Here is a 23,957-nt window from a genome sequence, read left to right on the forward strand (position 1 = left end):
CTTCCATCCATTCCGGTCTTGTGCCCTTCGGTCGAGTTGTTGCCATGGCAGCCCCTCAGCCCTCATCTCCTGTTCCGTGCTTCTTCTCCAGGTTGTTGTTGGTCTCCCTCTGTTTCTTTTTCCCTGTGGGTTCCATGTTAGTGCCTGTTTGGTGATTGATTTATTGGGTTTTCTGAGTGTGTGGCCTATCCAGCTCCACTTCCTTCTCCTGATTTGCAGTTCCACTGGTTCTTGTGTAGTGAGTTCCCACAGGTTGGCATTGGTGATAGTGTCAACGGTTTACGAATGTCTGTAGTTTATTGAGTATGCTATTGGTGGTTTTCCATGTTTCTGATCCGTACAGCAGAATGGATTTGACATTTGAGTTAAATATTTTCAGTTTGGTTTTGAGATAAATGTTTTTTGCTCTCCATATTGTGTTTAGTATGTTGAATGATGTTCTTGCTTTCCCTATTCTGGATTTGACATCTTCATCTGCCCCTCCATTTACACTGATTATGCTCCCCGAGTATGTAAAACTGACTACCTCCTCTAATTGATTATGGTCCATTGTTATTGGTGTGTTGTTCTTGTTATTGATACGCATGACCTTTGTTTTTTGTGAATCGATCTTAAGCCCAAGAAATGCAGCAGTTCTTTGTAGTTTTTGTGATTTGTCCTGCATCGGTTGGTGAGTGTGAGCCAGGAGAGCTAGATCGTCTGCAAAGTCTAGGTCCTCTAGTTGTTCGGTAAGGCTCCACTGTATGCTGTTTTTGGTTGTTTGGTTCATGGTCCCGTCAATACAGAGGAGGAAAAGGAAAGGCGAGAGCAGACATCCTTGCCGCACCCCAGTCAGGACCTCGAAGGCCTCCGATGGGCATCCGTCATGTAGGACACGACATCGCATCCCTTGGTAGGTGCTCTTGATGATGTTGATGAGCTTCGGTGGGATGCCATAGTGTGCCATCACATTAATTAGTTGCTTATTAAAGTAACAAAGACTTAATTTAGAGTTGTTTGGACACTAGGGGAACATATAAGGGTTAGGGTTAGGGTTAGGGTGGGGGTTAGGGCTACTTATAAGCAATAATTCTGAGGTTATTGAGGAAAGACTCTTAGTTAATGGTTTACTGGTTGTATAATAAGGCCATGCAGAGTAAGGCATTAATAGGTACTTAATAAAAACTAATTAAGAGCCAATATGTTACTAATTTGCATGTTTATAAGCAACTAATTAATGGTGAATATGTGTTCCCCATACTAAAGTTTTACCATTGTTTCTTAATGGTAGGTTCACACCAACGGCGCTTTGACGGCGCTTTAAAGCGGCATGCAAAGCGACGTTAAAGCGTAACAAAGCCTGATTAAAGCGTGAGGGTCGTAATGGATCGTGGGAAAGCTTGTAGTGAAGCGGGACATGCGGCAAGTTCGCCAAAATGTTTTCAACGGTTTAAAAAAATTCGGCGCTCTGTCAAGGATGGAATAAAGCGGCGAGAGCGTATCAAAGCCTGACAAAGCTCAGCAAAGCTTGACTCCAAGCGTAGGAAAGCTTAACAGATCTTGGTTCAAAGCGCGGACCCCAGTCTACAACTACAAATAGGAAGTGACTGTGATATTGACTAGTGACATTGAATATAAAAAATAAAAGAAATGCTTTTTATTATTGCCAACTAGCATAAGAAATGAAAGATATATATTTATTAAAATGACAAAGAAATAAAAGAAATGAAGATATAAAACATAATAAATAATAAATAATAAACATAATATAACGGAAAAAAAAGAGAAATTGAAAAAATAAATGAATATGAAACATAATAAATAATAAACATAATATAACGGAAAAAAAAGAGAAATTGAAAAAACTAATGAATATAAACATAAACATACTATAACGAAAAAAGAAGAGACATTTAAAAAATAAATGAATATAAAACATAATAAATAATAAATAATAAACATACTATAACGAAAAAAGAAGAGACATTTAAAAAATAAATGAATATAAAACATAATAAATAATAAATAATAAACATACTATAACGAAAAAAGAAGAGACATTTAAAAAATAAATGAATATAAAACATAATAAATAATAAATAATAAACATACTATAACGGAAAAAAAAGAGAAATTGAAAAAATAAATGAATATAAAACATAATAAATAATTAACATAATATAACGAAAAAAGAAGAGAAATTGAAAAAATAAATTAATATAAAACATAATAAATAATAAACATAATATAACGAAAAAAGAAGAGGAATTGAGAAAACAAATGAATATAAAACATAATAAATAATAAATAATAAACATAATATAACGAAAAAAGAAGAGGAATTGAAAAAACAAATGAATATAAAACATAATAAATAATAAACATAATAAATAATAAACATAATATAACGAAAAAATAAGAGAAATTGAAAAAACAAATGAATATAAAACATAATAAATAATAAACATAATATAACAGAAAAAAAGACAAATTGAAAAAATAAATGAATATAAAACATAATCAATAATAAACATAATATAACGAAAAAAGAAGAGGAATTGAAAAAATAAATGAATATAAAACATAATAAATAATAAACATAATATAACGAAAAAAAAGAGAAATTGAAAAAACAAATGAATATAAAACATAATAAATAATAAATAATAAACATAATATAACGGGGGGAAAAAAGAGAAATTGAAAAAATAAATGAATATAAAACATAATAAATAATAAATAATAAACATAATATAACGAAAAAAGAAGAGAATTTGAAAAAATAGATGAATATAAAACATAATGAATAATAAATAATAAACATAATATAACGGGAAAAAAAGAGAAATTGAAAAAACAAATGAATATAAAAAATGTGTGGAAAACAGTATACTGAGTTTTTCACGTTTTTTTTAACTTATTTGTTTATCATATTTCTCTTTTTTATTACATTATGTGTTTTATCCTGTATATAATAAAACAAAAAGAGAAATCAAATAAATAGATAAATCTAAAAAAAATGTGTGGAAAACTTACTATACTGAGTTTTTCACATTTTTTTTAACTTATTTGTTTATCATATTTCTCTTTTTTATTATATTATGTGTGCGCACGCAATTTATTCATCAAATTCACAAAATAATAATCACAGCATCTTCCACATTGCACATAATCACATAACAATATCACATTTCAAAGTCGTTATTACAAATTAATGTTCATAATGTTCATGACACATTAATTCCAATGCACAACAGAGCTTGATAATCGTGTCAGAGCCTGATTTAAAGCGTCAGGATCGCATCAAAGCATAATAAAGTTCAATAAAGCGTAATAAAACATATCAAAGCGTGATTTAAAGCGTATCAAAGCGGCATCAAATCGTGAAGAACGGTAATTCGTCCCCCCAAAGCGGCAACTAATTCGTATCAGAGCGTATCAAAGCATAACATTACTTCGGAGATCGGGATATTCGTGGAAAAATTGACAAAAATGACGGCGCTTTGCTCGCCGCTTTAAAGCGCGGCAAGCGCCGTTGGTGTGAACCAGGCATAACAAAACTCGAAATACTATTAGAGTACAATTGAAAATACAGCTTCACTACGTCATAATTTCTGTATGACTGCAGCTACAGACTTCTTCTGTTTGTTTGCTTTTGTCATTACTGCCACTATTGGTGGAAAAGTGTATTACCAAGGAATATGTGTTTGTATTTTATTGTGAAGCTCCTCTCCCATTATACTGTTTGGCCTGAAATAAATAAAGATGGATTCAAGTCTTTCCAGCGTTATATGCTCTGGAAACGTGCAGAATATATCCATGACACATATATATACAAATAAAACGTTTTAGCATGAGCCGTGGAAGAGTTAGAGGTCTGCAGAGTGCCTGCATGTGGTCTTACAGGGGGAAGGGCTGTGATGGGGTGCACAAGCATGAAATTGTCACGTAATGAACCTCGGGATTGAGCTGCAAGTACATGTACTGATGGGTGGGCTTGAATTGACATCTATTTACTGCTTTAATGACCCCTGCATGCTCTCAGGTTGTTTGCGTGTGTATGGTGGTTGTCCATTGTGGGGATTTCTATAGACTTTCAAAATAAATGGCAGACAAATAAAACCTACTAGTTGTACATTTCACATTTTAACAGAGTATGCTAGCCATGGTTGAATTTAAAGCATGTGATGAAAGATGAGATTGGATATTCACGTATGGTTGCTCAATTTTGAGCTCATACCTAGGGTTGTACGGTATACCGGGACTAGTATAGTATCGCGGTACTAATTATTCAAAAATGGTACTGTACTCTGTTTGAAAAGTACCGGTTCGCCATATTTTATAATATATATTTTTTACGAGCATGACGGCGGATTCATTGCTAGTTTACGAGCAGACGAGCATGTTCGGCAGCGCACAATCACAGAGTACTTACAAGCAGACACAGTGTGTAGACAGGAAAGGGAGAATGGACGCATTTTGGCTTAAAAACTAACAATAAAGGTGAAGTTATAACACTGAAACGCCCCCAGGGAGAGGTGCTTTAATATGGCTAGCCAGCCGCAGTCTTCAGTGTTTTAGCTACTTCTAAATCACTAATCCTCGCCTCCATGGCGACAAATAAAGTGAGTTTCTTACAAGTATCATCCCTGCAGGACGAGGAATAGCTAAACATGCTTCACTACACACCGTAGGAGGATGCAATAGCTCACCGGCGTCACCATGTAAACAAATGCCATGGGTGGATCTACACCTGACATCCACTGTAATGATACCAAGTACAAAAGTGTATCTAGAAGAATAGAATATAATTGACTTTATTGTCATTATATATATATATATATATATATATATATATATATATATATATATATATATATATATATATATATATATATATATATATATATATATATATATATATATATATATATAACGAGATTAAGGACTCCAACTTAAGGTATTGAGAACAAATATGGGGTAAAAATAAATTAAATTACACAACACATAATAAAGAAAAAACCAACAATTGAAATAAACAGACTACTATCCAATATAAATAATAAGCAATCCTGTACAATATACAAAACACTATAGAAATACAAAATACTGTACAATATACAGAACAAGACAAGAGTACAGGAGTTATAAATAACAATCAGTGTCGGACGTATTGCACTCGAAGGGTAATATTGCACAGTAGGGTATTAGGGTAGGATATTGTAGTCGATACTACTATGATTACATCTATATTTTTTACTGTCACAAAATCTTTTTTCTTTTAAATTTATATTCATAAACTCAGGAAATACGTCCCTGGACCCATGAGGACTTTGAATATGACCAATGTATGATCCTGTAACTACTTGGTATCGGATCGATTTTTGGCATCATCTAAAACTAATGTAAAATATCCAAACAACAGAAGAATAAGTGATTATTACATTTTAACAGAAGTGTAGATAGAACATGTTGAAACGGAAAATAAGCAGATATTAACAGTAAATGAACAAGTAGATTCATAATCAATTTTTACAGCTTGTCCTTTATAGTTTTGACAAAATAATACAATAGAAAAGACACAATATGTTACTGCATATGTCAGCAGAGTAATTAGGAGCCCGTGTTTGCTTACTTACTACTAAAAGACATGATGTCTAGAATGTTTACTATTTTATTTAAGGATAAAATTGTTCTTCGATTGCAATAAGAAACATATGTTTAATGCACCCTAAGATTTTTGGTTAAAATAAAGCCAATAATAACAAAAAATTGTGGTCCCATTTATTTAGAAAAGTATCGAAAAATATCAAAATACATTTTGGTACCAGTACCAAAATATTAGTATGGAAACAACCCTACTCATACCAATAGGTGACATATGGCTTCTGCGTCAACTAGTGCAACTACAACCTTATTATTATCATCAGATCCATTTATTGCACCGGGTCTGATCAACTCCACAAAAATGGACCAATTGCGCTTAACAAAGAATTTGGATTGTTTGCACACACTTGGCCCAGATTGGAGCTGAGCGGAGTTATGTCAGGGACGTTCGCTGAGTAAATGATCCCGGTTCATCTTCCTGGACATGTTTTGATGAAATCCCTAATACTTTGCAATGTCACGCAGTATGTGCTCTTACTTACTTGTCCTTACGCTGCGAGAAGTCACATGGAAGAAAAAAAAATGCAGAAGTCTACGGTGCCCAGGAGACGACATCTTCCCATTCCTGTTTTTTTCATTGTTGTTACCTTCCATTAAAAAAAATAATAAAAATCTTCACTCAGATGGATTAGCACAGCTTTCAGTCCGCTTGCCAGAAAGTTGCTGCAAAATCAATAACATTGAATCAACTTGTGATTTGATGAATTTGTTATCAATGTTTTAAGTCTTCCTTGTAACCTTAACCTCGAAAAGCACAGGATTTCAAGAAACAATTGGGGGAAAAAACACTGTATTGATGTTTTACTCGTTTTATACCCCACAAATATTAGTCACTAAATGACAGTAAAAGCACATACCGTATTTTTCGGACTATAAGGCGCCCTTAAAATCCTTTCATTTTCTCAAAAATCAACAGTGCGCCTTATAGCCCCGGTGCGCCTAATGTACAGCATGATTCTTGTTGTGCACATAAGTCACACATAAGAGATACGCGGTGACTGCAATATGACGCCAGTAAACAACACCAAAACTTTAAATATTCCATTGAGAATACACAACATTACACACGAATCTGTCAACATGTTTTTAATGTGACTTCGGTAAGCTATGAAGCCGCGCCGCCTGATGGATTGTCGGCGCATTAAACATACAAGTATTATTATGACGCGTGTATAAGTACCGCAAAATGTTGTTTTGTTTTGTTTCGCAATATTATGCAAAACCAACTTTTCTTACCTTCTGGTACCTGCTGATCTATATTTGGGATCTGCATAAGTCCTGGGAGACCGGGCTTTTCGGAACGCTCTCCCTGACCACCTGAGGGCACTACAGACTGTGGATGCTTTTAAAAAAGGCTTAAAAACCCTTCTTTTTAAAAAAAAAAAAAAAAGCCTTTTTTTTTAGATATATGCATACTAGTTTTAGCTAATTGGCTGTTCTAGTTTTTATATTTTTTTATATTTTTTATTATCTTTTAATTTTTATTTTTTTTAATACACTGTAGCACTTTGAGGTTGTTTAATCAATATAAAGTGCTTTTTACAAATAAAATCTATTATTATTATTATTATAAATGTGCGCAAGTCCGCCTTTGTAGTCCGTGACGACGCCTTAGTCATAAGCTTCTTCTTTTTCACTATCTTCTTGTTATGGGACATTCATCTTCCGCTGTTGCCATTTCTAATACAAAGTAGCGTAAAGTTCTTACTTATATCTGTCAGTAGACTAGCTATGGTAGCGGTAAAAACTACCAGTGTAGTGGGTTTACATAATTCACCCAAGGAACTTTAGTTATTAGAGGGTTCCGGTCTGACTTCACTGCACCTTTTAATCCGGTGCGCCCTATGTTCCGAAAAATTTGGTAATTCCTGGGGATTTTTTGTATTTGCAAGAATTAACCACATTGTGAATTCCTGCTTTTTTGTATGATTTGTGACGGTAATTTTAATATTTTAATTTAATTTAATTTAAAATAATTTAAATTTTCCCGAGGGAACTTTCCTGAATGAATCAATAAAGTACTATCTATCTATCTATATTTTGCATGGGGGAGGAAATGACATGAGTCAGCATAATGCTTGGATGAGTTTGGTGTGGAAGAAAGTGGTGGCTTCAAATCAGTCAATTACCTTTAGAGTATGCGAGCCTGGCCCGTTACTTTTCTCTATATACACTATATTGCCAAAAGTATTTGGCCACCTGCCTTGACTCACATATGAACTTGAAGTGCCATCCCATTCCTAACCCATAGGGTTCAATATGATGTCGGTCCACCTTTTGCAGCTATTACAGCGTCAACTCTTCTGGGAAGGCTGTCCACAAGGTTGCGGAGTGTCTTTATAGGAATTTCCCACCATTCTTCCAAAAGTGCATGGGTGAGGTCACCCACTGATGTTGGTTGGTTGTTCTAATTCATCCCAAAGGTGTTCCATCGGGTTCAGGTCAGGACTCTGTGCAGGCCAGTCAAGTTCATCCACACCGGACTCTGTCATCCATGTCTTTATGGACCTTGCTTTGTGCACTGGTGCACAGTCATGTTGGAAGAGGAAGGGGCCCGCTCCAAACTGTTCCCACAAGGTTGGGAGCGTGGAATTGTCCAAAAATATTTGGTATCCTGAGGCACTCAAAGTTCCTTTCACTGGAACTAAGGGGCCAAACCCAACTCTTGGAAAACAACCACACACCATAATTCCTCCCCCACCAAATTTCACACTCGGCACAATGCCAATCCGAAATGTAGCGTTCTCCTGGCAACCTCCAAACCCAGACTGGTCCATCAGATTGCCAGATGGAAAAGCGTGATTCATCACTCCAGAGATGTATGGCTTAGACAAAGCTGCTCGGCCATGGAAACCCATTCCATGCAGTAGTGTACGTGGGCTAATTGGAAGGTATGGAGGGGGGCGTGGTCGGCGCGCTTGCTGCAGGAGCGGGGTGTGCCAGGGCCGTCTTTGGAACACAGCTGACAGGTGATTAGATTGCCCAGCTGGGGCTAGTTGTCTAATCACCTGTTATTCTTATCAGTAGCGGCCGGGAACAGGAGGATATAAGGGCTTGGAGAGACGGAAGCACGCGGAACACTGAGGAGTTGGACTGAAAAGTCGAGTGTCATGCGAGAACCTTGATGACTAATTAAACTTTGTTAAACCCGGAACGCCGGTCTCCAGCTCAAGTGTGTGATCAGCAGAACCCACTGGGAGGCAACTTCCACAGAAGGTCACATGAAGTTTGGAGCTCTGTGCAGAAAGTCGGCGACATCTTTGCACTATTCGCTTCAGCATCCGCTGAGCCCTCTCTGTCAGTTTACGTGGCCTACCACTTGGTGGCTGAGTTGCTGTTGTTCCCAAACTCTTCCATTTTCTTATAATAAAGCAGACAGTTGACTTTGGAATATTTAGGAGCGAGGACTTTTCACGACTGGATTTGTTGCACAGGTGACATCCTATGACAGTTCCACGCTGGAAATCACTGAGAGTGGCCCATTCTTTCACAAATGTTTGTAGAAACAGTCTCCATGCCTAAGTGCTTGATTGTATACACCAGGCCAAGTGATTAGGACACCTGATTCTCATCATTTGGATGGGTGGCCAAGTGATGGAAATGTAGTAGTACTAGACAAGTGAATAAAAGGGCCTTTAGCCTCTGGTCTAATAAGTAACCACTGCAGATGCCATGATGTGTTCATCAGCTCTCACAACCAACAGCACAAGCCCGCCCACTGGGGTGGATCAGTCAGACTGATGGCCCATAATCTGTGTGTGAGCATGAGTTGATGATCGGATGTGTGCCGTATAGGGAAGATAGGAGATGGATGCCAGGGCGACGGCCTTAAAGGCTTACTGAAATTAAATGTTTTTATTTAAACGGGGATAGCAGATCCATTCTATGTGTCGTACTTGATCATTTCGCGATATTGCCATATTTTTGCTGAAAGGATTTAGTAGAGAACATCGACGATAAAGTTCGCAACTTTTGGTCGCTGATAAAAAAAAAGCCTTGCCTGTACCGGAAGTAGCGTGACGTCACAGGCTGAAAGGCTCCTCGCATTTCCCCATTGTTTACACCAGCAGCGAGAGCGATTCGGACCGAGAAAGCGACGATTACCCCATTAATTTGAGCGAGGATGAAAGATTTGTGGATGAGGAACGTGAGAGTGAAGGACTAGAGTGCAGTGCAGGACGTATCTTTTTTCGCTCTGACCGTAACTTAGGTACAAGCTGGCTCATTGGATTCCACACTCTCTCCTTTTTCTATTGTGGATCACGGATTTGTATTTTAAACCACCTCGGATACTATATCCTCTTGAAAATGAGAGTCGAGAACGCGAAATGGACATTCGCAGTGACTTTTATCCCCACGACAATACATCGGCGAAGCACTTTAGCTACGGAGCTAACGTGATAGCATCGGGCTTAACTGCAGATAGAAACAAAAGAAATAAACCCCTGACTGGAAGGATAGACAGAAAATCAACAATACTATTAAACCATGGACATGTAACCACACGGTTAATGCTTTCCAGCTTGGCGAAGCTTAACAATGCTGTTGCTAACGACGCCATTGAAGCTAACTTAGCTACGGGACCTCACAGAGCTATGCTAAAAACATTAGCTATCCACCTACGCCAGCCAGCCCTCATCTGCTCATCAACACCCGTGCTCACCTGCGTTCCAGCGATCGAGGGAGCGACAAAGGACTTCACCCGATCATCGATGCGGTCGGCGGCTAGCGTCGGATAGCGCGTCTGCTATCCAAGTCAAAGTCCTCCTGGTTGTGTTGCTGCAGCCAGCCGCTAATACACCGATCCCACCTACAGCTTTCTTCTTTGCAGTCTTCATTGTTCATTAAACAAATTGCAAAAGATTCACCAACACAGGTGTCCAGAATACTGTGGAATTTTGAGATGAAAACAGAGCTTTTTGTATTGGATACAATGGTGTCCGAATACTTCCGTTTCAACGATTGATGTCACGCGCATACGTCATCATACATAGACATTTTCAACCCGAAGTCTCGCGGGGAATTTAAAATTGCACTTTATAAGTTAACCCGGCCGTATTGGCATGTGTTGCAATGTTAAGATTTCATCATTGATATATAAACTATCAGACTGCGTGGTCGGTAGTAGTGGCTTTCAGTAGGCCTTTAATAACGGATCAAACCATCGGTTACTGAGCAAAAGGTGGAAAAAGTAATTCAAGCTTGACAAGTCGCTACAGTAAACATCAGAGGTATGTATGTTATTCTACTTATTAGTACCACACACTGGAGGTTCAGTATCGTCAGTTATTCATCGTCTTGTTTATGTTTTTGATGAGGGCTTTGTAATCATCAAAACAAAAAAATAACCCTGCAAGTTCTACCTTGCATTCTGTCAAGAAACGAGATGTGATGGACGGATGCACTCAACTCGTTCATTCGTGACAGAACTAGGACTTGTTGTTTACCATCAGGTCTTCCCTTGATAAACACCACCCGGAAACTAACAAGCAACAGACTGTGTATTTTTGGAACTGCAATGAAGATAATTTGACAAAAACAGATGAATATAGGAAAGAGTACCGTATTTTCCGGACCATAGGGCGCACCGGATTATAAGGCGCACTGCCGACGAGCGGGTCTAGTCAGGTCTTTTTTCATACAAAAGGCGCACCGGATTATAAGGCGTATTAAAGGGGTCATATTATGATTTTTTTCTACATTTAAAACACTTCCTTGTGGTCTACATAACATGTGATGGTGGTTCTTTGGTCAAAATGTTGCATAGATGATGTTTTACAGATCATCTTCAAGTCGCTTTCTGACAGTCGCTTCAGGATGCGCCGTTTTGTGGGCGGTCTTATTTACGTGGCTCACCTTCGACTGCGTCTTCTCCCCGTCATCTTTGTGGTAGCGGTGTAGCGTGCAAGGACGGGAGTGGAAGAAGTGTCGAAAGATGGAGCTAAATGACGGAGCAGCATCTTCCCATCCGTGGCTCACTAGTACAACGATGTGTCCCGTGGAAAACCGTCCGACCGGAACTCTCTAATAACTAAAGTTCCTTGGGTGAATTATGTAAACTCACTACACCGGTATGTTTTAGCGCTTTCATAGAGAGATATAAGTTACAATTTAACGCTACTTTATATAAGAAATGTCAACAATGGAAGACGAACAAGAAGATAGTGAAAAAGAAGAAGATTATCGACTACGGCATCGCCACGGACTACAGTGGTGGACGTGCGCAAATTTTCAGGACTTATGCAGATCTCAAATACACATCAGCAGGTACCAGAAGGTAAGAAAAGTTGGTTTTGCCTAATATTGTGAAACAAAACGCCAGATAATATGTCTGCTAATGGGTGCCATTTTGCGGTCCTTATACACACACCATAGTAATACTTGTATCTCTGACTACGGTAGCTGTAATGGGCCGACAATCCATCAAGCGGTGCGGCTTCAAAGTCATACCAAAACATTTAAAGTTTTGGTGTTGTTTACTGGCGTCATATTGCAGTCTACACGTATCTCTTATGAGGGACTGCTATCTACTGGAAACCTCCAATAACTAAAGTTCCGTGGGTGAATTATGTAAACCCACTACAGTTTTTAGCGCTTTGATAGCTATTCTACTGAAAGATATAAGTAAGAACTTTACACTACTTTATATTACAAATGGCAACAGCGGAAGATGAATGTCCCATAAGGAGGTATAGAAAAAGAAGAAACTTATGACTATGGCGTCAAATTGCGCACGGGCGCACATTTTCAGGACTTCTGCAGATCCCAAATAAACATCAGCAGGTACCAGAAGGTAAGAAAAGTTGGTTTTTGATAATATTGCGAAACAAAACGCCAGGTAATATGTCTGCTAATTGGTGCCATTTTGTGGTCCTTATACACACACCATAATAATACTCGTATGTTTAATGCGCCGACAATCCATCAAGTAGTGCGACTTCATAGCTTACCAAAGTCGTACTAAAAACATTTTGACAGATTTTTGAGCGCCGCGTGTAATGTTCCATGTCAGGCCTGGGCAATTATTTAGACTCGGGGGCCAAATTTAGAGAATAAAAATGTGTCTGGGGGCCGGTATATCTATTTTTTAGGAAAACTAATACAAAACCTCACAATAAAGTCTGATTGAATGCTAAAAAAGTTATGACAGACCGCCTTAAAAACAGAATGGAATTTTTAATTTTCATGAACGATAAAACCCTGAATATTGAAAACATATGAACGTCACACCCCCTCTCAATCGACATATTTTACAATCGAGCCACACCCACACTGCTTGGTGCCTCGTCTGACCTGCTGTGACTTAGATTACCATAGTAACTAGTAGGGTTGTACGGTATACGGGTATTAGTATAGTATCGCGATACTAATGAATCATATTCTGTACCATACCGCCTCTGAAAAGTACCGGTCCGCCGCACCCTAAGATTTTTTGTTAAAATAAATCCAATAATGCAATTTTTTCTGGTCCCCTTTATTTAGAAAAGTACCGAAAAATATCGAAATAATATTGGTATCAGGACAACACTAGTCACTAAAATATCATGCAAAAGCGCAGATTCCAACCATAGAAATACTTTGTATAGTTGAAGACTTACGGTCATTAGAAAATTACACTGCACATCATAATGGCAGCTACACTTTACATCATAAAAAAATAAAAAAAAATATTTGGGAATGCCCGGGCCTTAATTTGCCCAGGTCTGTTCTATGTTCTCAATGTGGTTGTTTACTGCCATCATATTGCAGTCTACACGTATCTCTTATGTGTGACTGCCATCTACTGGTCACGCTTATCATTACACCATGTACCAAATACAATTGCTTCGAGGTGGGTAAGCACAACCAGAATTATTCCGTACATTAGGCGCACCGGATTATAAGGCGCACTGTCGATTTTTGAGAAAATGAAAGGATTTTAAGTGCGCCTTATAGTCCGAAAAATACGGTACATCTCCGGCCGGGATTCGATCCCAGCTCGTATGTTTCACAAACCAGCACAAACACTGTGCTGAACACTGAGTCAAGTCCCAAATGTCCACTGCTTGTAAGCACCGGGTTATAAGGCGCACTGTCGATTTTTGAGAAAATGAAAGGATTTTAAGTGCGCCTTATAGTCCGAAAAATATGGTACATCTTCGGCCGGGATTCGATCCCAGTTTGTATGCTTCACAACCCAGAACAAACACTGTGCTGAACACTGAGTCAAGTCCCAAATGTCCACCGCTTGTAAGCACCGGGTTATAAGGCGCACTGTCGATTTTTGAGAAAATGAAAGGATTTTAAGTGCGCCTTATAGTCCGAAAAATACGGTACATCTCCGGCCGGGATTCGATGTGTGTGTGTGAATGGGTGAATGTGGAAATAGTGTCAAAGCGCTTTGAGTTCCTTAAAAAGGTAAAAAAGCGCTATACAAGTACAACCCATTTACCATTCGATCCCAGTTTGTATGATTTTTAGTGCGCCTTATAGTCCGAAAAATACGGTACAGCTCCGGCCGGGATTCGATCCCAGTTCGTATGCTTCACAACCCAGCACAAACACTGAGATGATCTGGCTTTATACGCTTGCAAGGGGTTAGGAATACGTTTGGGGAGTTGAAGGATGAATCGGCATTCACCTCACAAGTGTCCTTTTTGGAGCACAGTATCTTACATGTCGATCAGCAATTACTAGTATTGTTTTTGAGGCTGAGTACACTGCAGAGTAATCGATTCATTGCAAAATTGTGTGCGTCTGTGTGAGCGGCGGCGGCGGCCAGAGACAGGTTGCTGGAGAGAAGAAAGAAAAGAAAAAAAAAATGATGCAAATACTTGAAACGGAATTTTCCATCTCTTTAGCCATCTCCCTCTCCTGATTCTGAAGAAATACAAGGGACAGAGAGAGAGAGACGCTCAATAATATTTGCTTGGTGGAGAATACTCCGAACATGTCTCCTCACTCCAAGTAGGACTCAATCAATATTCGCTTGAGGAAGGCAGCGGTCCCATCACAGGAATAATCTCACCGCCGATTGTTGTTGTTGTTGCTGTCGGATGGAGATTTGAAAAGTGCAATTGCACAAAGCAAATAAAAATCACCCAAGAAAGTCTTTCCAAAATTACAAATAAACTTATTTATATTCAAAGAAAAGTGGAGTATAGATAGACGGGCCACTGGGAAGTTTTTGCATACCTCCCATATACAAACATCTCCAAGTGCAGCTATGATGCAAATAGTGCTTTTCACTACAGTTTTCTGTTTAAGTGTCAATCATCTTCTGTTGTAAGTCGGTGCCGACACTCAATTGTCAGCATCATTGTGGGTGCGCTTGAGTTTGATAAATAGTCGTGTTTTCTCTAACAGACTACACTATTGATTTGTGCGATCTTAGGTCCAAGTCATGTCCCAAACGTCCACTGCTTGTAAGCATCTTTTAATGTGCTCCATGCATCTGTGCTGCCTTTCCCTGTCAAATGGCTATATCTCATGGATCCTTTATGTTCGCTGTTTAGACCAAGTGCGATTTTACGACACAGCGGCATTGGAAAACATACTGCAGATTATTAACACCCAGGGCACATACAAAAAAAGGTTGGTAAAATACAAAACCAGTGAAGTTGGCACGTTGTGCAATTCGTAATCAGAATACAATGATTTACAAATTATTTTCAACTTATATTCAATTGAATAAAATGCAAAGACAAGATATTTAATGTTCCAACTGAGAAACTTCTTTTTTTGTGTGCAAATAATCATTAATTTTGAATTTAATGGCAGCAACACATTGCAAAAAAGTTGGCACAGGGGCGTTTTTCCCACTGTGTTACATGGCCTTTCCTTTTAACAACACTCTGTAAACGTTTGGGAACTGAGGAGACCAAATTTTTGAAGCTTTTCAGGTGGAATTATTTCCCATTCTTGCTTGATGTACAGCTTAAGTTGTTCAACAGTCCGGGGGTCTCTGTAACACGTGGCTTGGCATTGTCTTGCTGAAATAAGCAGGGGCGTCCATGATAACGTTGCTTGGATGGCAACATATGTTGCTCCAAAACCTGTATGTACCTTTCAGCATTAATGGAGCCGTCACAGATGTGTAAGTTACCCATGCCTTGGGCACTAATACACCCCCATACCATCACAGATGCTGGCTTTTACACTTTGCGCCTATAACAATCCGGATGGTTCTTTTCCTCTTTGGTCCGGAGGACACAACGTCCACAGTTTCCAAACAACTATTTGAAATGTGGACTCGTCAGAACACAGAACACTTTTCAGATGAGCTCGGGCCCAACGAAGCCTGCGGCGTTTCTGGGTGTTGTTGATAAATGGCTTTCGCTATGCATAGTACAGTTTTAACTTGCACTTACAGATGTAGCGACAAACTGTAGTTACTGACAGTGTTTTTTTTAAAGTGTTCCTGAGCCCATGTGGTGATATCCTTTACACACTGATGTCGCTTTTTGATGCAGTACTGCCTGAGGGATCGAAGGTCACAGGCATTGCAGTGATTTCTCCAGGTTTTCTGAAAGTTTTGATGATATTACGGACCGTAGATGGTGAAATCCCTAAATTCCTTGCAATAGCTGGTTGAGAAATGTTGTTCTTAAACTGTTGGACAATTTGCTCACGCATTTGTTGACAAAGTGGTGACCCTCGCCCCATCCTTGTTTGTGAAGGACTGAGCATTTCATGGAAGCTGCTTTTATACCCAATCCTGGCACCCACCTGTTCCCAATCAGCCTATTCACCTGTGGGATGTTCCAAATAAGTGTTTGATAAGCATTCCTCAACTTTCTCAGTCTTTTTTGCCACTTGTGCCAGCTTTTTTGAAACATGTTGCAGGCATCAAATTCCAAATGAGCTAATATTTGCAAAAAATAACATTTTCCAGTTCGAACGTTAAGTATCTTGTCTTTGCATTCAATTCAGTTGAATATAAGTTGAAAGGATTTGCAAATCATTGTATTCTGTTTTTATTTACCATTTACACAACGTGCCAACTTCACTGGTTTAGGGGTTTGTAAATAGTCATGAAAATAAATAAAATGCATTGAATGAGGGGAAGGTGTGTCCAAACTTTTGGCTTGTACTGTATTTTTTTTTTCTCAAAGTAAAAAGGTGGCTAACAATGCAGCTAATGGGAGTACACCGTGTTTCCCATAAAGTCCAAAATATGCCAACAACAATCTATTTTTTGACTGCAGAGCCCAATGGAATAAAAGCCACACCCACTAAATTATTCTTCATATATTAGCAGCACCGGACTATAAGGTGCAGATGTGTACGTTGCGAAATAAGTTATTAAGACAGAGAGATACTGTAAATGTTTATTTACATACCTTAAGTGTTTCCAAAAGGTGTCTGTAACACAGCAGTAAAACGGCTGATTTCTTGTTTAGCACTTAGCAATACTGCTACTTGATGCTTTGTGTTTCACTAAAGCTGGATCTGTTTAGCAAGAAAGCTTCTAAGAGTTATTGCTCATCCTCCTTGTATTCAGGCTCAAAAATATAAGGTTTTGATCATCATGTGTCCCAAAGTAATCGTTGTTGGCTCTCATGAAGTCTGCATGATTAAAAGTGCTGTTGTTGTTGAAGGGAACAGCGAAAGTGAGCAAAATACGTAAATAGACATGTTATGTTCACTTAAATATTGTCTAATTATGCAAATATATATTATCAAACATTCAAACCATTTTTTAAATAGAAATAAATACTAATAATATTGATTTCAAAGCAAGTTATCCATCAAAGTGTGCAATGTAAAAGTAGCAATAGATTTCATTGTAAAATTGTGACAGAATCAGAATCAGAATCAGAATAGTTTTATTGCCATTGTTTGAGAACAGGTTCACAAACTAGGAATTTTTCTTGGTGCAATCGTGCAACATAAAACACATATAACACAGATTTGGTAATAAAAAGAGCTGTAACTGAGCTATCAGATCTTCTTATAGACTTTGAAGGAATTCAAAGAGCTACTGTTAGGAGTTATTGTTCATGTGCCTGATGGCCGAGGGGAAAAAACTGTTCAGGTGGTGGGAGGTGTGGGTCTGGATGGAGCGTAGTCTAATGCCTGAGGGGAGAGGGGAGAGGGGAGAATAGTGTGTGTCCAGGGTGAGAAGAGTCAGCTGTGATCCGACCCACACGCCTCCTGGTCCTGGAGGAGAACAAGTCCTGGAGGGATGGGAGCTTGCAGCCAATCACCTTCACGAGCAGCATGTACGATGCGCTGCAGTCGATGCTTATCCTGGACTGTGGCGCCGGGGAACCACACAGTGATGGAGGAGGTCAGGATGGACTCTATGATGGCTGAGTAAAACTGCACCAGCATCTCGGTCGGCACCTTAGGTTGTGGTTTTTACAGCATTTTTCTCTAAATGAAGAAAACAGTACTTTTTTTTATTGTAATAAACTGTATATAATAAACTTTACAGTAATACACCGACAAATCTACAGTTGTTGATTTGAGCTAAAAAAAACAAAAAATAAACTTGCAGCGCAGGTGCAAAAATGTTACTGTAAAATTGCATTTTCTTTGTTTACAGTAAAACAACTGATGCGAATTTTACAGTAAAATTCTGTCAACTGAACTGCCCTTTTTTTTTTTTTTTTTTTGTTTTTTTTTTTACCATGAAAACAGCAGTACTGTTTTTCAATTTAAATTTTGAGGCGAAATTATTGTAATTTACCCTATTTTTTTTACATTTTAGTTTTTGAAAAATCTACTAATAAAATGCAATTAAAAAATTGTGTAATAATAGTATTAAAAATGTTGACATTTACTGTGGTTTTTACAGCATTTTTCTCTAAATGAAAAAAAAACTGTACTTTTTTTTTCTGTAATAAACCGTGGTGTTGTTTTGGCATTTACAGTAATACACCGAAAAATCTACAGTTGTTGATTTGTAGTAAAAAAACAAACAAAAACAAACTGGCAGCTCAGGTGCCTAAATTTTACTGTAAAATTGCAGTTTTTTTATTTACAGTATAAAAAAAAGTACATTTTACACTAAAATTCTGGCAACTGAGCTGCCATTTAAAAAAAAAAAATTTTTTACCATAAAAACAGCAGTTCTGTTTTTCCATTTAAATTTTGAGGTGAAATTATTGTAATTTACCCTATTTTTTTTTACATTTTAGTTTTTGAAAAATCTACTAATAAAATGCATTAAAAAATGGTGTAAAAAATAGTATTAAAAATGTTGACATTTACTGTGGTTTTTACTGCTTTTTTTTCTGTAAATGAAAAAAAACAACTGTACTTTATTGTACTGTAATAAACCATGGTGTAATTTTGGCATCTACAGTAATACACCGAAAAATCTACAGTTGTTGATTTGCGGTAAAAAAAAAAAAAAAAAAAACTGGCAGCAGGTGCCCAAATTTTACTGTAAAATTGAAGTTTTTTTTATTTACAGTAAAAAAACAAATGTCAATAACATTCTGGCAACTGAGCTGCTTTTTTTTTTTTTTTTTTTAACCATAAAAACAGCAATACTGTTTTTCCATTTACAGTAATATACACACAATTTTCGGGTGAAATTATTGCAATTTATCATATTTTTTTTCATATATATATATATATATATATATATATATATATATATATATATACATATATAGGTTACTGTGGTGTATCTGTTATACAGTGCTCAATACCGGGATAGAGCGGAATATACGTTAGGTCAGGAAAAAACACAGAGGCTATTTCATCCCTACAAGCCTTTTTCGCAGGTTTCCCTGCTCTTCAGGGGATTTGTGTTATAATCCCTGAAGAGCTGGGAAACCTGCGAAACATGAAACATGCGCTTCAGGGGATTATAACACAAATCCCCTGAAGAGCAAGGAAACCTGCGAAACAGGCTATTTCATCCCTACAAGCCTGTTTCACAGGTTTCCATGCTCTTCAGGGGATTTGTGTTATAATCCCCTGAAGAGCAAGGAAACCTGGGAAACAGGCTATTTCATCCCTACAAGCCTGTTTCACAGGTTTCAATGCTCTTCAGGGGATTATAACAAATCCCCTGAAGAGCTGGGAAACCTGCAAAACAGGCTATTTCATCCCTACAAGCCTGTTTCGCAGGTTTCCATGCTCTTCAGGGGATTTGTGTTGTAATCCCCTGAAGAGCATGGAAACCTGTGAAATAGGCTATTTCATCCCTACAAGCCTTTCTCGCAGGTTTCCCTGCTCTTCAGGATATTAGAACACAAATCCCCTGAAGAGCAAGGAAACCTGCGAAACAGGCTATTTCATCCCTACAAGCCTGTTTTGCAGGTTTCCCTGCTCTTCAGAAGATTTGTATTCTAATCTCCTGAAGAGCAGGGAAACCTGCGAAACAGGCTTGCAGGGATGAAATAGCCTCTGTGTTTTTTCCTGACCTAGCGTACATTCCGCTCTATCCCGGTATTGAGCACTGTATAACAGATACACCACAGTAACCTATATATATATATATATATATATATATATATATATATATATATATATATATATATATATATATATATATATATATATATATATATATATATACCCTGAGGTGGCGACTTGTCCAGGGTGTACGCGGCCTTCCGCCCGAATGCAGCCGAGCTCCAGCGACCCCGAACGGGACAAGCGGTAGAAAATGGATATATATATATATATATATATATATATATATATATATATATATATATATGTATATATATATATATATATATATATATGTATATATATATATATATATATATATATATATATATATATATATGTATATATATATATATATATATATATATATATATATATATATATATATATATATATATATTTATAAAACGTTAGGTCAGGAAAAAACACAGAGGCTATTTCATCCCTACAAGCCTGTTTCGCAGGTTTCCCTTTTTAACCCTGCTCTAGATTACACATCAAATAAATAAAGCTGGTAAATAAAGGGCATTTTTGCTCAAATATGTACGCCTATTCCTAAACGAGCTCTTTTTTTGTGTTACTTCATCCGCCTTCTACAGCTTCTATGTTTTCCTGACGGGTGCATTCCAGTAGCGGTGGAGAGCACTAGTTCACGCCGAGGACTCGACGACTTTAGTGGCAACACCTGGCGCAAAGGCTTTCAGAGTGCCCGCCTGCGATTGGTCGACGCGCTCCATCCCCGTCGCCAATTGGCCCGCCGCGCTGTCAATCCCCGCCCTAAGCCCCGCCCCCCGAGGTTTTAAATAGACCGGGCTCTCGCCACTTCCGCGCACTGTTCAGCCGGACGGCCCTCGCTCCACACACACACACACACACACACACACCCCGGGATCAGTGCGCCTCTGCTGCGGAGCTTTGCGCGCTGGCAGGCTGGAGAGAGATGACAACAGCCCCGCGGAACTGGCCAGACAAACATGGATCCCCGTAAAACGCTGATTTCGCTGCTTTGGATATTAATTCTGAACCTTTTGGAAGACTGCCGCGCGGAGGAAGGTACGTCAAAACTACTTGTTTTATTTGTGTTTTTTTTCAATTGAAGATATTCGCTCTGTTTTGGGGGACACAGGTGCTCTCAATCTGGTTGATTACGAGCATAGCCATAATGTGTTGTTTTTGAAAAAAAAAAAAGTCCTCTTTGTAGGAGAAAACACTACAAATTACAGAATCTAAATACATGTTTTACAAATACATTCCAAGCACTTAGCAGCCATATTGTCTGTTTATGACTTTAATGTAGGATTAGTCTCATGCAGCATCTTTGTGCAACTGGTTTCTTTGTCTTATCCTGCTGCTGCTAATTGGTCCTCACACTTTGTAGCACTTTTCTTTTTTCCCCCCTCCATTTGCTTCAAAAATGTGAACAAGATGGAATGCTGGTTGGAGTATTTGGCTGTGATTTCTCCTCCAGTGTGGAGACAAGGTAGCAGGGAGAGAGGGGTTAGCATGTAGAGAAACCTGCACCGGGGTCTGCACTAACAATTTAGCCATTTTTTATTTATTTAATTGACTCTCATGAAGCCAAGAAAGTGATCCTGATCAGTTTGGAGATGGTGACGTGGGGGAGAGAGCGATGTTTTTTTTTTTAATGAGGAATAGTTTTTTTTTGGTGATGTGGGGTATGGGCTTGCACACAGTTGTTAGATTCACCGGCCACAACATTAGGCACACCTGCACTCACTGACGAGACCTTTTTTTTTTTTAGGGATGTCAGATAATGGCTTGTTTGCCGATATCCGATATTGTCCAACTCTTAATTACCGATATCAACCGATACCGATATATACAGTCGTGGAATTAACACATTATTATGCCTAGTTTGGACAACCAAGATAAGGTCCTTTTAAAAAAAAATAATAATAAAATAAGATAAATAAATTTAAAACATTTTCTTGAATAAAAAAAAGTAAAACAATATAAAAACAGTTACATAGAAACTAGTAGTTAATGAAAATTAGTAAAATTAACTGTTAAAGGTTAGTACTATTAGTGGACCAGCAGCACGCACAATCATGTGTGCTTACGGACTGTATCCCTTGCAGACTGTATTGATATATGTTGATATATGATGTAGGAACCAGAATATTAATAACAGAAAGAAACAACCCTTTTGTGTGAATGAGTGTGAATGGGGGAGGGAGGTTTTTTGGGTTGGTGCACTAATTGTAAGTGTATCTTGTGTTTGTTATGTTGATTTAATAAAAAAACTAAAAATAAAAAAAAAACGATACCGATAAAAAAAACAAAACATACCGATAATTTCCGATATTAGATTTTAAAGCATTTATCGGCCGATAATATCGGCAGGCTGATATTATCGGACATCTCTACTTTTTTTTAATGGATTTATGAGGTGATAGCAATGGCAAGAAACGCATCAATAATGAATAAAGCAAAACATGTTCTAGACCAAAAAAAAAATCACTTCATATTCTCTACTGCTGGCTCGTGTTAGCATATCTGAGTTATTGTGCTAAAATATGGGGAAACGACTACTTCTTCTACTACTACTGCTTCATTCACTAACGGTCTTACCAAAAAGATCAGTTAGAATGATACATAATGTTGGATATAAAGAACATACAAACCCTTTATTTATTAAATCACAATTATTTAAAATTCAACAATTTGGTGCATTTGCCTTAGGGGAAAATCTAATTTAAAACATTTGTATGCTCGTGCAACACTTAAAACCTTTAGTATATCTGTATGTGGACTTAAATAAAGGAATGGATTAACAAAAGATATCAAAAAAAGCAACAATATGAATCAGTTTAAGAGACTGTTCAAACTACAAGTGTTCGCAAAGTACACATAACTATTATTTTTTTTATTGAGACAAAGATTATTTATGTATTTATTATTGATTTACTTAATAGGGTATAATATTTATCTATTATTTATTTGCTTACTATGGTATGTGTGTTCACTGTTCTGTTACAGAGAGCAAGGACATTTGATAAAATTGCTATGGTATGAAAAGGGGTAGGATTAAATAAGCTCTGCTTCTTCCTACTCCTTTTCGGGCGGGCTGGAATGAAACTACCGGCATTGTGTATGCATGTTCCGAATAAACTGAAACGGAACTGAGTTGGAATGAAAACATGATTGAACGTTTATTTTCCTGTGGATTGCAGTTATATGTTAGCATCTTTAGAATCAAATAAGTTTAGGTTTGAGTAATAATGGCAGATATATTTCATATTATGGTTGCAATAATCCAGTATTTATCCCCTATTTTGTGTGACCAACACTTTTAATTATACATTTGAATTATGTTTACTCATGTGACCTGTATCTGATTTCATTTTAGAATGAACAGTAAAAAATTTTTCAAATCCAATGCAAATCCGATATGTATCCGATGCGCTTGAACACCCAGATGGTGTTTTTTTTCCCACCGAAACGTTATTGAAAGGCAATAAAAATAAAATAGTTTTTCCCCAAAATAGAATTGTGAATTGTGAACTGAATCTTTGGTTAAGTAACTGTCGACCTTGGTTTCACAAAATCCTTGCAATTGCCAGAAATGTGCCAGGACTGAGACCTCCGGGGGGGGGCAAACTTTTCGCAAACCTATTGCACCATATATGATGCAGGTAGGGTCCGTTCACATTACACCCAATTGTGAAACGACGACCTAAAAAGAACCGGTTTTAGGAACTAAAAATCAAGGGTGAACGTAAAGATGAATAAATGCATCGCACAGCAAACCACATTAGGACAGCAAGGATTAAGAAATTTGAAAAAAAATGCTACGATTCATCGTTTAATGGGTGTAACTAATCAACTGATCAAATGTTTGGAACTTTAAATACGTGGATAGTTTCCACACGGCTGCTGAAATAGAGCTCACGTGA

The 23,957-nt window shown here is 37.7% G+C and overlaps 1 protein-coding gene across 2 annotated transcripts in view; it reads left to right on the forward strand.

Annotated features, from left to right (window-relative positions):
* The first annotated feature begins 20,885 nt into the window (after positions 1 to 20,885).
* LOC133636021 (ephrin type-A receptor 7-like) overlaps positions 20,886 to 23,957 on the forward strand; it is a 584,329-nt gene continuing 581,257 nt past the window's right edge. For both annotated transcript variants that reach the window (XM_062029623.1, XM_062029624.1), the window contains exon 1: positions 20,886 to 21,093. In XM_062029623.1, coding sequence (XP_061885607.1) covers positions 21,015 to 21,093 — 79 coding nt within the window. In that variant the 5' untranslated portion in view covers positions 20,886 to 21,014. The remainder of the gene's footprint in view (positions 21,094 to 23,957) is intronic.

The sequence above is a fragment of the Entelurus aequoreus genome, linkage group LG20, assembly GCF_033978785.1.
Source record: "Entelurus aequoreus isolate RoL-2023_Sb linkage group LG20, RoL_Eaeq_v1.1, whole genome shotgun sequence".
Lineage (NCBI taxonomy): Eukaryota > Metazoa > Chordata > Actinopteri > Syngnathiformes > Syngnathidae > Entelurus > Entelurus aequoreus.